At 51.2% G+C, this 13,915-nt stretch overlaps 1 protein-coding gene across 2 annotated transcripts in view; it reads left to right on the forward strand.

The window, feature by feature from the left end:
• The window catches only part of BICD2 (BICD cargo adaptor 2), a 39,053-nt gene that overhangs the window by 14,044 nt on the left and 11,094 nt on the right, over positions 1–13,915 (forward strand). For both annotated transcript variants that reach the window (XM_077911003.1, XM_077911011.1), the window contains exon 2: positions 12,037–12,249. In XM_077911003.1, coding sequence (XP_077767129.1) covers positions 12,037–12,249 — 213 coding nt within the window. The remainder of the gene's footprint in view (positions 1–12,036; positions 12,250–13,915) is intronic.

Below are 13,915 nucleotides of genomic sequence, written 5' to 3' on the forward strand. Positions count from 1 at the left end.
GGTCTGTTTACCTTATTGAGTCTGTGTTTGTGTTTATCCTTACAGGGTATTTTTAGTGTATCCCCCTCCCACAGCACAGTGCTGCTCGGGTGGCGATCCCCATGTGCTGAGAGGATACATTTCCTGCTATTTGTCCTATAGGCCCTCTTGGGTATGAATATTATTGAAGAGATCAGTTTTTAAGTGTTTGGGTTCTGTCTCCTCACACAGACCTGTTTCTGGGCCCCACATACATATGTGAGAAACCAGGGGCCGGCCTCCATGGGCCAGGGTGGTGGCCAGCTCATGGTCGCTCCCTTTGGGGGACAGACTGCGTGGCTACTGCAGAGCAGAATGCCCTCCAGGGCCCCGGGGACTGGCTGACCACACGCGTGGGGCGGTCCCTTGTGGGGCTGCTCTTCTAGCTTCACGAGGCCTCTTGCACCGGCATGGTTCCCAGCTGCCCCAGCGCTGGGTCAGACATGTCGCACGGGCCCAGGGTGCAGCGAGCACCCCCTGTACTGATCCCCACTCCCCTGTCGGCCAGGTGCTGGGGTTGGCCATGGCTGAGGGGGAGCTTCTTGTCCAGGGCTCCTCCCAGTTAGCTGAGTCCTGCCTCTGGGCTTATTCCTAACGCATCCCTGACCCTAGAGCCCTCCCGCTCCAAGCCTGACCGATGCACAGCCTTGCCCAGGCTGGACTTGGGGACAGACCTTCTACGTACGCTTCTAAGTCTTGTATAACAAGCCACACAAGTGGCTGCGGGTGATGAGCTGCTGGCTTAGACCAGGGGTCAGCAGACTACATCTTGAGGCCACATCGTGCCGTTCAGCCTGGACTGGCAAGAGAGTTTACAGCTCTGTGCCATTTGTGGCTGCTGTTGCCCCACAGGATGGAGTTGGGAGCCGTTGCCGCAGCCCCCGGGCCTGTGTGGTGGTGATTTCATGTGTCTCTTTGGCTGAGGGACATCCAGCTGCTGGGAAACATCAATTTTGGGTGTGTCTCTGGAAGGGATGAGCTTGGATTCAGTGTGGGCGGCAGCGGAACAGGAATGGGCGGGGTGGTCCGGTTTCTGCCCTCCGGCCTCCTAGGCCTTCAGCCTGCAGACAGCACTGGGACAGACAGACCCTACCTGCAGTAGGTCCCTGCTCTGGAGCTACAGGTGTTCCCTGGGGGCCTGGCAAGCACAGATCTGGTGCCCAGAGTGCAGAGCAGCTTGGGGTCTCTTCCTGCTTGCCCCCACATCCCCACCCTCCCATCCTTGTCCCCTACACCCTGCGGGCAGCCAACTCTCCACGCCCATCGGGGTCGCTGACCGTGTGTGGACCTGGGGCTCAGAGACCCTCCAAGCCCTCCCTCTAGTGCCCGTGGACCCAGGGCAGTGACCCCAGCTTCCGTTTTGGTGCAGCTTTGCCTACAGAACCAGGCTTGGGCAGGGGTGGCTGGCAGGGCTGCAGCAACCCCCCCTCCCTCCCAGGGCCAGGCTGCTTGTCCCCTGCTCAGGAGAAGCGCTTGGCCCTTGTTGTCTGTGCATCTCAGCCACACTAGGGTGTGGGGGCCCAGTGGGGGCCAAGGGTCTGGAGCCTCCTGTGTGCCAGCGGGGACCGATGGAGGATCACACGCCCCTCGTGGTCACTGCCCGCCCAGCCTGTGAAGAGGCTGTGGCATGCTGGGCCTGCGGTGGTTGCGTACCAGGCAGGTGAGGATGGTGTGGGGAGGGCCTGCCCCTTGCTATCCCACATCCCCTGGGCCCTGGTCCTCCCACGACCCTGCGCCACCGTCCAGCCCCCTGGGGAAGGTACTCCCCGCTGCTAAAGTCTCATGGCCCCTGGGGATTGCCCTGCCCGACATGTGCTCCTGCTGCCGCCCCCCCCCCCCACTGCCCCTGCCCCAGGAACCCCTCCTTGCCTGGCAAGCCCAGTCTCCCCTGCCACATGTGGCCCTGAGTACAGGTGTGTGTGCTGTGTCCACATGGCAAGGATGAACGTGTGTACAGCTGCCCGTGACCTCACGCCTGGGCGTGCCCGGCCACGCTGGAGCTCGCCTGGCCCGGGCACTTCAGGACTGTGGGCAGGGTGTGCCCCTCTGGGAACATCACCCCAGCACGGCTTTGGGTACCTCCAAGCCCAGACGTGCATCCTGCGGTCCAGGAAGGCATCAGCTTTCTTCCTCATAGCAGCCAGGGAAGTTTGGGGCGTTCAGTGAACACTGGCCTGAGAGGAGCAAGGCAGGGCAGGACGAGCACGCCCACAGCCTCACATGCCGTCAGGGTGCACACTGCTGCTCCGAGCACTTCCTGGGGGGGAAGCAGGTTTCCAGGTGGTGCTGGGTGTTGGGGCATGCTTTGATCAGCAGAGATTCAGGTGGTGGGAGCGGGACAGGGGCATGGCCTTCACCTCAGATTCCCGGCCTCTGGCCTGTGAGCTGAGCAGTGAGCACAGGGATGGGGCCTCCTAGCTGGGGTAGGACACCTGGGGTAAACAGCTGGAGGGGTGTCGCTGACGGAGAGGGGCCGGCATGGATCCGACGCCCTCCCCATGCTTCTTCAGGAGGATTGGCAGGTATCACAGGCCTTCCTGCGGGACGCTCAGTCTGCACACCGTTGTCGCTGCTCTTGGATGATGACCTGGGGTGGACGGCTGTGCCTCATATCAGGTGTCTGCATACCCCTTGAAGAAGCTGCCAGGTTTCCTGCCTGTCCATACCCTGGCAGCAGGGTGGCATGTGCCGGCCTCAGTGGGGGGCAGGTGTCTTCATCCCCAAGTTCCTGGAGTATGAGAGGCATCTCCCCAGTCACTGTCCTCTGAGCATCTCGTGCCCTCCTTTCCCACACATGTGTCTTTCTACAGGAAACATCTGTTCAGTTCTTTTGCTCGTATTTTATGGGGTAGTTTCTCTTACTCAGTTTTGAGAGCTCTTATATTTTGGAAAGAAGTCCTTTATCAGATTGTGATTTGTGTAGATTTTCTTTCAGTCTGTGTCTTGTCTTTGCATTGTCCTTTTAAAAAAAAATGAAGAGTTCTGGAGACATATTGTACAGCAGTGTGAATGTCATCAACACTACTGGACTGTACACTTAAAAATGGTGAGGATGGTAAATAAAGAACTTAAGGAAAACTCAATACAGTTAGCTTTTTTTTTTTTTTTTTTTTTTTTAGCTTTTTTAAAATTGCTTTTTGTAGGGGGATCCCTGGGTGGCTTAGCGGGTTAGCGCCTGCCTTTGGCCCAGGGTGTGATCCTGGAGTCCCGGGATCGAGTGCCGCGTTGGGCTCCTGGCATGGAGCCTGCTTCTCCCTCCTCATGTGTCTCTGCCTCTCTCTCTTTCTCTCTCTATGTCTATCATCAATCAATCAATCAATCAATCTTTTTAAAAAATTGCTTTCTGTTTTTTAACCTCTGCCTATTTCAAAGCTCTTTGCCTTTGGTAACCACTAATCCATTCTCTGTATCTATGAGCATGGCTCTTGGTTTTTTTCAGATGCCACATAGAGGAGAGATCATGTAGTATTTCTGTCTGATTTACTTCACTTCACCTAATGCCCTCTAGATTATCTGTTTCTTCTTGAGCAGACTCAGTGGTTTGTCTTTTAAAGAATTTGTCCATTTCAACTAAGTCGTCAAAGTTATTAGTGTAAAGGTGTTAATAATATTCCCCTATTAGTTTTAGTGTTTGTAGTGCTGTCACCATTCATTCTTGGTATCCATCATCTGCCCCCAACCCTCATTAGGCTGGGTAGTTTATCAATTTGACTGACCTTTTCAATGAACTTGCTTTTGATTTCATTGATTTTCTTTATCTTTTTTTCTATATCACTGATTTCTACTCTGGTCTTTTTTTTTTAATATTTAATTTATTTATTCATGAGAGACACAGAGAGAGGCAGAGATAAGGCAGAGGGAGAAGCAGGCTCCCTGTGGGGAGCCTGATGAGGGACTCGATCCCAGGACCCCGGGGTCATGCCCTGAGCCAAAGGCAGATGCTCTACCGCTGAGCCACCTGAGTGTCCCCTACTTTGGCCTTTTTTTCTTCGAATTACATTTGCTCTTCTTCTAGAGTTTTATTTTTATTTTTACTTTTAATTGGGAGGAAATAGAGCACAAGTCATAAGTGTGAAATTTCATAAGCTGAACATAGCACATCAAGAATTGGAACACTCCAGCCTTACAAGCCTTCCTCGAGGGCCCATCCCAACCAGAGGCCACCCCTGTCCAGACTTCTAGCAGCATAGATTCATCTTACTTATCCTTAAAGCTGTGTGTATCAATGGAGTCACACAGTATTTGCTCTATTTATTGTGTCTGGCTCCTTCCAACATGATGTGAGATTCATCTGTTGTCTGTGTAACAGTGACCTACTAATTTTAATTTCTGTGTAGTATTCCATCATGTGACTGGATCACATACTTTCTATCGACAGACTGCTGGGAGCTGTCTGGTCTGAGGCTTTTGTAAATCATATTCCTATAAACATATCTTTTCAGGGATCCCTGGGTGGTGCAGCGGTTTGGCGCCTGCTTTTGGCCCAGGGCGCGATCCTGGAGACCCGGGATCGAATCCCACGTCGGGCTCCCGGTGCATGGAGCCTGCTTCTCCCTCTGCCTATGTCTCTGCCTCTCTCTCTTTCTCTGTGTGTGTGACTATCATAAATAAATAAAAATTTAAAAAAAACCCATATCTTTTCATACACACATGTAGGTATTTCTCTTCCAAGTGGGAATTGAGGGTCATAGAACAGGTATGTATGTGCTTGCTTTGGCAGAACATATACATAGTACAGGTATGTGCTTAGCATTAGCACCTGCTGTTTTCCTGAGTAGTTGGATGTATGACTCACACACACCCCCACCAGAGGGTGAGTGCTCGAGAGGATTTTAGGCAGTGTGTGCTCATCTCTTTCTCTGTCCCCCGCCCATGCTGTCCAGTGTTGGTTGAGTGTCTGAGTTAATACACAGGCACCTGGCTGAGAAGGGAGACCGTGTGACTGGCTAAACTCTTGTCACACAGCACATGGGCCCAAAGACCCACCATAAATGAGAAACCGTCCTCCCTGAGGAGCACACAGCCTGTGGAGAGGGTGCAATCCATGCTCCAGTAGGGTTGTTAGTTCTGTGTTCAATACAAGGGAACCTGATACCTAGGATGAGGAGATAAGAGGGTGGCAGCCATCAGGCAGGTCTTGAAAACCTTTATCCCTTGGCCTGGGAGGCCCTGGGACCATTTGGGCAAAACTCTGGAGAGAAGCAGGTTTGGGGAGCTGGAGTGAACACTGGACGCTACTCCTCAGCACTGCAAGGCTGTTAGCTCTGCCTTCAAGCCCCATACACAGTACCTGGTCTAGTTTGTAATGTGAAAGCTAAGGTTTTGGATTGTTTTTTTCTAAATAGTCATGTAGTGCTATAAATATCCTAAATACTTGCTTTAGTGGCATCCTACAAATTCTCATATTCATTTCATTTTTATTCTGTTAAAAATACTTAGAAAGGGGATGCCTGGGTGGCTCAGTGGTTGGGTGTCTGCCTTCAGCTCAGGTTGTGATTCTGGGATCCGGGATCGAGTCCCGCATCAGGCTCCCTGCATGGGAGCCTGCTTCTCCCTCTGTGTCTCTGCCTCTGTCTGTCTGTCTCTCTCTCTCTCTGTTTGTCTCTCATGATTAAATAAATAAATCTTTAAGAAAAAATACTTAAAAAGTATTTCATCTTTAATCCATGCATTATTTAGAAGTATGTTGTTTAATTGCCAAATATGTAGAGATTTTCTTTTTTTTTAATATTTTATTCATTCATTCATTCATTCATTCATTCATTCATGTGAGAGAGAGAGAGAGGCAGAGACACAGGCAGAGGGAGAAGCAGACTCCATGCAGGGAGCCTGACGTAGGACTCCATCCTGAGTCTCCAGGATCATGCCCCAGGCTGAAGGCGCTGCTAAACCGCTAAGCCACCAGGGCTGCCCTGTGTAGGGATTTTCTGAACAGATCTTTCTGTTACTGATTTTTCATTTAATTTTCTGTGGGTAGAGCACCTACTTTGTATGGCCTGAATCCTTTTAATTTTGAGATGTGTTTAATGTCCCAGAATACGGCCCGTCTGGGTCAATGTTCCATGTGTCCCTGAAAAGAATGTATGAGCTCTTGCCGTTGGTTGGGGTTCCTTACATGTCCCTTGGGCCAGTTTAGTCAATAGTGTTGTTTGTATTGTTTATGTCCTACTACTGATACTTTTGTCTTCTCAGTCTGAGTAACTGAGAGATGACTTTGGAGGCTTCCAACTAAAATTTTGGATCTATTTATTCTTGGAGATCTATTAGTTTTTGCTTCATGTATTTTGAAGCTCTGTTATTAGGTGCATACACATTTAGAATTATATTTTTTGTAATTAGCCTCATTCTCATGAAATAACCCTCTATTTGTGGTAATATTCTTTGCAGTGAAATCTACTTTATCTAATATCAATAGAAGCATTCTAGGTTTCTTTTGATGGGTATTAGCATAGTTTATCTTTTTCTATCCTTTAATATTTGTAAACAACTTTATTTTTAACAGCTTTATTTATTTATATAATTAACATACCATGCAGTTAACTCATTTGAAATATACAACTCAAAAAAATAAAATAAAATAAAATGTACAACTAAGGGCAGCCCGGGTAGCTCAGCGGTTTAGCGCCGCCTTCAGCCCAGGGGCCTGATCCTGGAGACCCAGGATCGAATCCCACATCAGGCTCCCTGCATGGAGCCTGCTTCTTCCTCTGCCTGTGTCTCTGCTGCATTCTCTCTCTCTCTCTCCCTCTCTCATTAAAAAAATTTTTTTAAATAAAAAAAAAAATGTACAACTCAGGGATATCTGGCTGGCCCCATCAGTGGAGTGTGTGACTCTTGATCTCGGGGTTGTGGGTTCAAGCCCCATGTTGGGTGCAGAGATTACTTAAAAATAAAATCTTTTTAAAAAACGTACAATCCAAAGAAATGTACAATTTATTGGCTTCTAGTGTATTCATAGAGTTGTGCATTGATACCATGACCAATTTTAGAATATTTTCATTAGTCGAAAGATACCCTGAGCTGGGGCACCTGGGTGGCTCCGTCAGTTAAGCCTCTGCCTTGGGCTCAGGTCATGTTCTCAGGGCCCTGGGATTGAGCCCTGAGTCAGGCTCTCTGCTCAGTGGGGAGTCTGCTTCTCTGTCTCCCTTTGCCCCTCTCCCCTTGCTAGTGCTCGCAATCTCTCTCTTTCTCTCTCAAAAAATAAATATCTTAAAAAAAAAAAGATATTCTGAGCCTTAGCTGTCACCCCTTCCAGCCTTCCAGCTCCATCTCCAGCCTTGAGCAACCATCAATCTGTGTACACTCTCTATAGATTTGCCCAGTTTGGATATTTCACATAAATGGAATCATACAATATGTAGTCCTTTGTGACTGTTTTTTGTTTTTTTCATATAACAGAATATTTTCAGAGTCCATGTATGTTGTACTGTGTATCAGTAATTCATTCTGACTTATTACTGATATTTTGTTGTATAGATAGGCCACATTTTTTAAAAAATTTATTTATGATAGTCACACAGAGAGAGAGAGAGAGGCAGAGACACAGGCAGAGGGAGAAGCAGGCTCCATGCACCGGGAGCCTGACGTGGGATTCGATCCCAGGTCTCCAGGATCGCGCCCTGGGCCAAAGGCAGGCGCCAAACCGCTGCGCCACCAAGGGATCCCGATAGGCCACATTTTGTTTATCCATTTATCAGTTAGTAGATTTTTGCGTTGTCTTTACTTTTTGGCTATTATGAAAATTAGCGTTCAAGTTTTCATATAGATGTATATTTTAATTTCTTTTGAGTTTATGCCCAGGAGTGAATTGTAGGACCATATGATACTCTGTTTAACTTTTCGAGGGTCTGCCAGGCTGGTTTTCACAGCAGCTGCATCATTTTCCATTCCCACCAGCAATACATGAGGGTTCTGGTTCTTCCATATTTTTGCTAGCACTTGTTATTTTCCTTATTTTATCCTCCATTACAGTTATCTCATTATGCTTTTGACTTGCCTTCCATTTCCCTATTGTCTGCTTACATTGAGTGTCTTCTCTTGAGCTTATTTGTCTTTTATTTATTTTTTTAAGATTATTTTTTTATTTATTCTTGAGAGAGAGAGGCAGAGACACAGGCAGAGCGTGGAGTAGGCTCCATGCAGGGAGCCTGATGTGGGACTCAATCCCGGGTCTTCAGGATCATGCCCTGGGCTGAAGGCAGGTGCTAAACCGCTGAACCACCCAGGCTGCCCCCTCGTTTATTTATATTTTGGAGAAATGTCTATTCAAATTCTTTGTCCATTTTTAAATTAGGCTGTGTTTTTATTGTTGAGTTACAGGCATTCTTTATATATTCTAGACAGTAGAACCTTATCAGATAGAAGATTTAAAAGTATGTTCTCCTGAGCCCCTGGGTGGCTCAGTGAATTAGGTGTCTGACACTTGATTTCAGCTCAGGTCATGATCTCAGGGTTGTGAGACTGAGCCCCATGTCGAGCGCTGCTCGGAGAGGAGTCTGCTTGAGACTCTCTTTCTCTCTCTCCCTCCCCCCCCCATCCTCTCTCTCATAAATAAATAAATGGTTTTCTTTTAAAGTATTTTCTCCTATTGTGTAGCTTGTCTTTCCACTTGATGATGTTCTTTGGTGCCATATTTAATAAACGTTTGATACCAAATGTTTTAATTTTTATGAAGTCAGTTTATTTTTGTTGTTTTTGCTCATGCTTATGGTGTCACATGTTAAAAACCCATTGCCAATAAGTTCATGAAGATTAATCCCTGTTTTTTTTTTTTTCTGAGAGTTTTTTTTTTTAAGATTTTTTAAATTTATTCGTGAGAGACTGAGAGAGAGAGGCAGAGACACAGGTAGAGGGAGAAGCAGGCTCCATGAAGGGAGCCCGATGTGGGACTCAATCCTGGGACTCTAGGATCACAACCTGAGCCGAAGGCAGATGCTCCATCACTGAGCCACGCAGATGTATGCCCCTTTTCAGAAAGTTTTAGTTGTAGTTCTTGCATTTAGGTTTCTGATCCATTTTGGGTTGATTTGTATATATGATGTGAGGTAGGGATTCACCTTCATTGTTTTGCATGTGGATGTCCATTTTTTGAAAATTATTCTTTCATCACTGAATTATCTTTTTACTGTTGTCAAAAATAATTGGCCGCATATGCAACAGTTTATTTCTGGACTCTTGTGTTGCATTGGTCTGGATTGTCTTATGCCAGTACCACACGGTCATTGTCACAGTAGCATTATATAAAGTTTTTGAAATAGAGAATTTGAGTCTTCCTGTTTTGTTTTCAATATTGTTTTAGCTGTTCTGGACCCCTTGCAATCCTATATGAATTTCCATTTCTGCAAAAAAAGCCATTGGCAGTTTGATTCAGATGGCCCTGAGTCCCTGGTTAATTATCTTTTAAAGGAATTTAATAAGAACAGTAAGTCTCTTATATTTATTCCGTAATTATCAATTCTGATGCTTTTCACTCCTCTTCCTAAATCTAGATTTCCATCTGGTATTGTTTTTCTTCTGCCTGAAGGATTTTATTGAATGTCTTGGTCATTCAGGTCTGCAGGTGCTCAGTCCTTTCAAGCCCTTGTCTTCATCTCATGGCTGTTTGTGGAGGTTCATGGGCAGAGCGCTCTCGGTAATGGGTTTGCTTTGTTTTTTCTCAGGGTGATTCTGCTGTGTCCCATAGCCGGAGAAATTTGATATCATCTTGTACTGCTTATCCCTCTGGGTGGTTTTAGTGTTTCTTCTGCTATGCCGGCTTTAGGGAGTTTCGTGTGGCTTCTCTCATGTTACTTGTGCTCAGGGCTGGACGCGCCACTATGTGTAATTCTGGATGTCTTAGACCATTCTGGGTTCTAGTGCGTATTCTGTCCTCACCCTCCTCTTCCCTGGGGCTCCTCCTACCCTGGGTAACCCACAGTTGTGTCTTCAGCCTGCCAGTCTATTCTGCATCGTGGACGGCTGCTAATCCCTGCAGTGAGTGCTCCCCTCGCATCACTCTGTGATTCCATCTTGCATACCTTCCATGGCCTCAGGGTCGCCGCCCCGTGTGTGCCGGCTTCGGCCTGCATCCTGAGCCCCCAGCTACCATGGCGCCAGTCTGAGCCATGCTCACTGCTGTGGCCTGCTGGTTTCCCTGAGTGCGAGATGGTGCTGTTGTTATTCCTGTGCGTTGTTCGGGGATGTGGTCTGAAGCCTTCAGCTGTGTAGGTCACAACCTGCTCCACCTCCTTGCCCCCCCCGCTGGTGACTCCATGTGGTCCACCTGGGTGGTGCCCTCACAGGTTCGCACTGACTGTCCCCTCTGTCCACAGGTCTGCTGCCTTTGCTGCCTTGTCCACCGTCTTGCAGCACTGCCTCCTCCCTGAAGGCCTCCTGGCCTGCTCCCCACCATCTCCTCCAGCACCATGGCCACGGGCCCTTTGAGGCAGATGAGGGCTGTCCTGGAGCTTGCTTGTGCCCTGTGCCTCACTACTTGGTTGTCCTATGACTTGAAAATTGACACAAAGTTCCCAGTTAATGATCACTTTTGCATGAGGAGCCACTCCCAGTCCCTGTGACTGTCCTCTTAGCTCAGCAGGAGGTACCAGTCTCTGGGCCGTGGCTGGCAGGCCTGGACGTGCATGTGCACACGCTTGCATGCATCACCGCGTTGAGCTGTCTGGCCTTGGGACAGCCTCTAATGGTTGACCCCACACCCAGTGGGATGTCCACACTCCAATTTGAGGCTGTGCGTGTAATTGGCCCTGGCCACCTGGTTGGGCTTGTCTGCAGGCTCAGGGGGAAGCCCTCAGCTGGCCGGGGCTCTCCAGCACACCTGCCCTGTGGGTCAGGTCCTTGCTCTGCTTCCAGAAGTTAGGTAGGTTTTGCTTACCCCAGGCTGCTGTGCAGCTAGGGGTCAGGGCCACTGCCCAGGCTGGGCAAGTCCTGTGTAGACTTTTTATCTACTGAGACAGAAGAGGACAGCACCCGGAGTCTCAGAGCAGAGCTGACTTGGTTTGAAAAGAAATGGGCGTTTTCACAGAATGCTGACCCCAACCAGACTGCGCTTCCTTTAGCCAGGCCCCACCAGCTTTCTACGGTTTGGTTCTTTATGTCAGAAGGTGGTCCTGTGCAGTAACAGCCTTCCCCTTATGCCTGTTTTCCCAGTTTTCTTGGACAGAATTCCTAGGTTTCATCTCAGATAGTGAAATAAGTGAAAATGCCCGTTTCTTTCAAGAAATAAAGACATCAACTCTTCCTTCTTCAAGAGCCCTCCCAGTGAGCAGGGAGGCTGTAAGGAGTCTGCATGGGGTAGCCAGTGAGGGGGGAGGCCCATGGGGGTTGTCCTGGTGACTAGTCTTGGGCCTAGGCTGAGACTGGTCGGCTACACCACGCCAGGTGTACCCGCCTCCTCCCTGGGAGCCCTCCCTTGGCCTGGGGTGGGGGTGGGGATGGGGATGGGGTGGGGATGGGGGCATCTTCTCCCCTCTGGGCCTGGTGGGGTTAGGGCGTCCTCTCAGCTCTCCTCCAGACACTGGGCAGGTGGGCGGGGTCTCCCGCTGGGGCACACACGCTGGTCTGTCGACTGGTTCACCTTCCCATCTCCTCCCTTGGCCCACACCTGGGCTCACACCCTCCCAGGCCGCCCTGGCCTGTTTCTCCATCTGAAATGGGGCAGAGGGGTGCTATGTGGGCCTCAGATCTGCCCTGGTCCTAGGACAGGACTTCTCTGCCCCACTCCTGGGTCAGCAGCCTGACTCCCGAAAGGGTCTGTGCTGCTGGGGGTCCCAGAGCCACCTCATCGTCTGGGTCATTCCTTGCCTGGCCCCACTTGGCCATCAGCCCCACCTCACTCCTCCCTGGCTCTGTTCCCACCTGACCACTAGCCCTGCTGCCCTGTGTAGCCCTCAGGTGTCCTGCACTCCCTCATCCATGGCCCACCCCCTGTATCCCCCCCAACCCTAGTGTCCCCACCGGGGTGTCCTCCTCAGGGCTTGCAGGCGGCGGCCTCTGTCTTACGAGAATCTGGTCTCTGCGCAGGCGTTTGGACAGGCGCACACGAACCACAAGAAGGTGGCCGCGGATGGTGAGAGCCGGGAGGAGAGTCTGATCCAGGAGTCGGCCTCCAAGGAACAGTACTACGTGCGAAAGGTGCTGGAGCTGCAGACGGAGCTGAAGCAGCTGCGGAACGTGCTCACCAACACACAGTCGGAGAATGAGCGCCTGGCATCCGTGGCGCAGGAGCTGAAGGAGGTACCGGCGAGCCCAGGGGAGGGCAGGGCAGGTGTGTCGTGCCTTCCGCATGTAGCCATCCTCAAGGGGGGTGAGCGAGCTCGGGGCAGTGGGTGTGGCCTGGAGTCTGTGGGGGCTGTTCTGGCCGTGGCCTAAGGCCCCTGGCTTCTCATCAGCAAGAGCGAGGGGCCTCGTTCTGGGCCACGGGGACCTGCTCTCTGCCCTGTGTACTTTGGGGGCAGGGACAGCCGACCAGATGGACGGGTGGTTCTGAGGTCCACGCTTCGACATCAGGGCCACCCGAGGCTGGCACGGGGCTCCTGTGGTGTGAGACGCAGCCCAGGGGCTGGCAGCAGTGGAGAACGGTCACCTACCCTGGCTTGGGGTCACAGTTCATGCAGGTCTGCAGGCCTGGGAAGAACTGGGCTTGGATCCAGGGGGTGGGCAGGCCTCAGATGTGTGGAGCCAGAGTTCGTGAGTTCATTTCTTCCCGTGGGATTACCGGGATTACCACGGTGGGGGTGAGGGGAGGGCCTCTGGGAATGCAGGGTGACCTCACCAAGGTGGTTGCAGCCTCGCCCCACCAGGTGGCCTCACCTGGCCAGGGCTGTTTGGCTCCTCATGTCTGAGCCATGGGGAGAGCCCCGGTAAGCTGCTGACTCCTGGCTTTGGGTGTCAGGACATGAGCTCAACTGGTCCTGTAGGAAGCAGGTTTGTGGGGCTGGGATTCCTGTCATTCCTGTTGGTGCTTCAGGAGGAAGCCGGCCACTCCCCACCCCATGCACGCTCAGCCACCTTTTTCTCTCAGGGCCCTGCCTCCCGCCCCACAGGCCCAGCCCCATCCGCACCCTGTTCCTATCGCTCTTCTGCTGGTCCTGGGCATGTGGCTGCCCTGAGCTGCTGTGCCAGGCTCCCTCCTGGCCTCTGAAGTGGCCGTCCCCTCTCCCCATGAGGCTGGCACCCACGGCCAGGCCTGGTGGAGGAGCCAGGACTACATGCATGTAATGACATGCACTGCCCCCAGGAGGCCACTCTCCACCTGCCTTGGTGTGACGTGCAAGCTGTGCGGGGTCACCCCCTGGGGCATCCCCTCTTTGAGGGTAGCTGTAGTTCCCAGTGCCCGGTCCAGCTGCCATGCCCATTTCATGCTATGCCAGCTGTACCATGCCCTCTGACCAAACCCCAACAGCTTAATGCCGGCTTTCCGGGAGGACCTCGTGGCCTCTGTAGTGCAATTTGTGTGAGGTGTGCTCAGCACATGGGATGGTTCCAGCTGCTCCAGAACTTGTCCTTTCGGTGACCCTGTGGGGGTGGGGGGAACTAAGGAGCAGGTGGTTTGTCCGCATGCCTAGGGTTGGGCTGGTAGCCCTAGGTCCTGACCTCTGACCTCTTCACTTGTGTGGATGGGCCCAGCTAGCATCTGTCCTGGGACAAGGCCTTGAGACCCATTTTGGAGATGGAGAAGCAGAATCTGGGGTGGCTGGGGAGCAGTTGGTTGGAGGCAGTCAGGTCTGGTGCACAGACTGAGGCCTTCCAGGGATTCGCTGGGGGAGGGGAAGGGGGTCCTTGTTTGGCAAGGGGGGGCTGCCCTTGAGAGGCTGGGCTGGAGGCAGTCCACCTCACCTGCCCAGTGGGGCCCTCCCAGGTGACCTTTCTGCCCAGGGGCCCTGTCCTTGCTGCCCCAGGT

This window comes from Canis aureus, chromosome 1, assembly GCF_053574225.1.
Source record: "Canis aureus isolate CA01 chromosome 1, VMU_Caureus_v.1.0, whole genome shotgun sequence".
Lineage (NCBI taxonomy): Eukaryota > Metazoa > Chordata > Mammalia > Carnivora > Canidae > Canis > Canis aureus.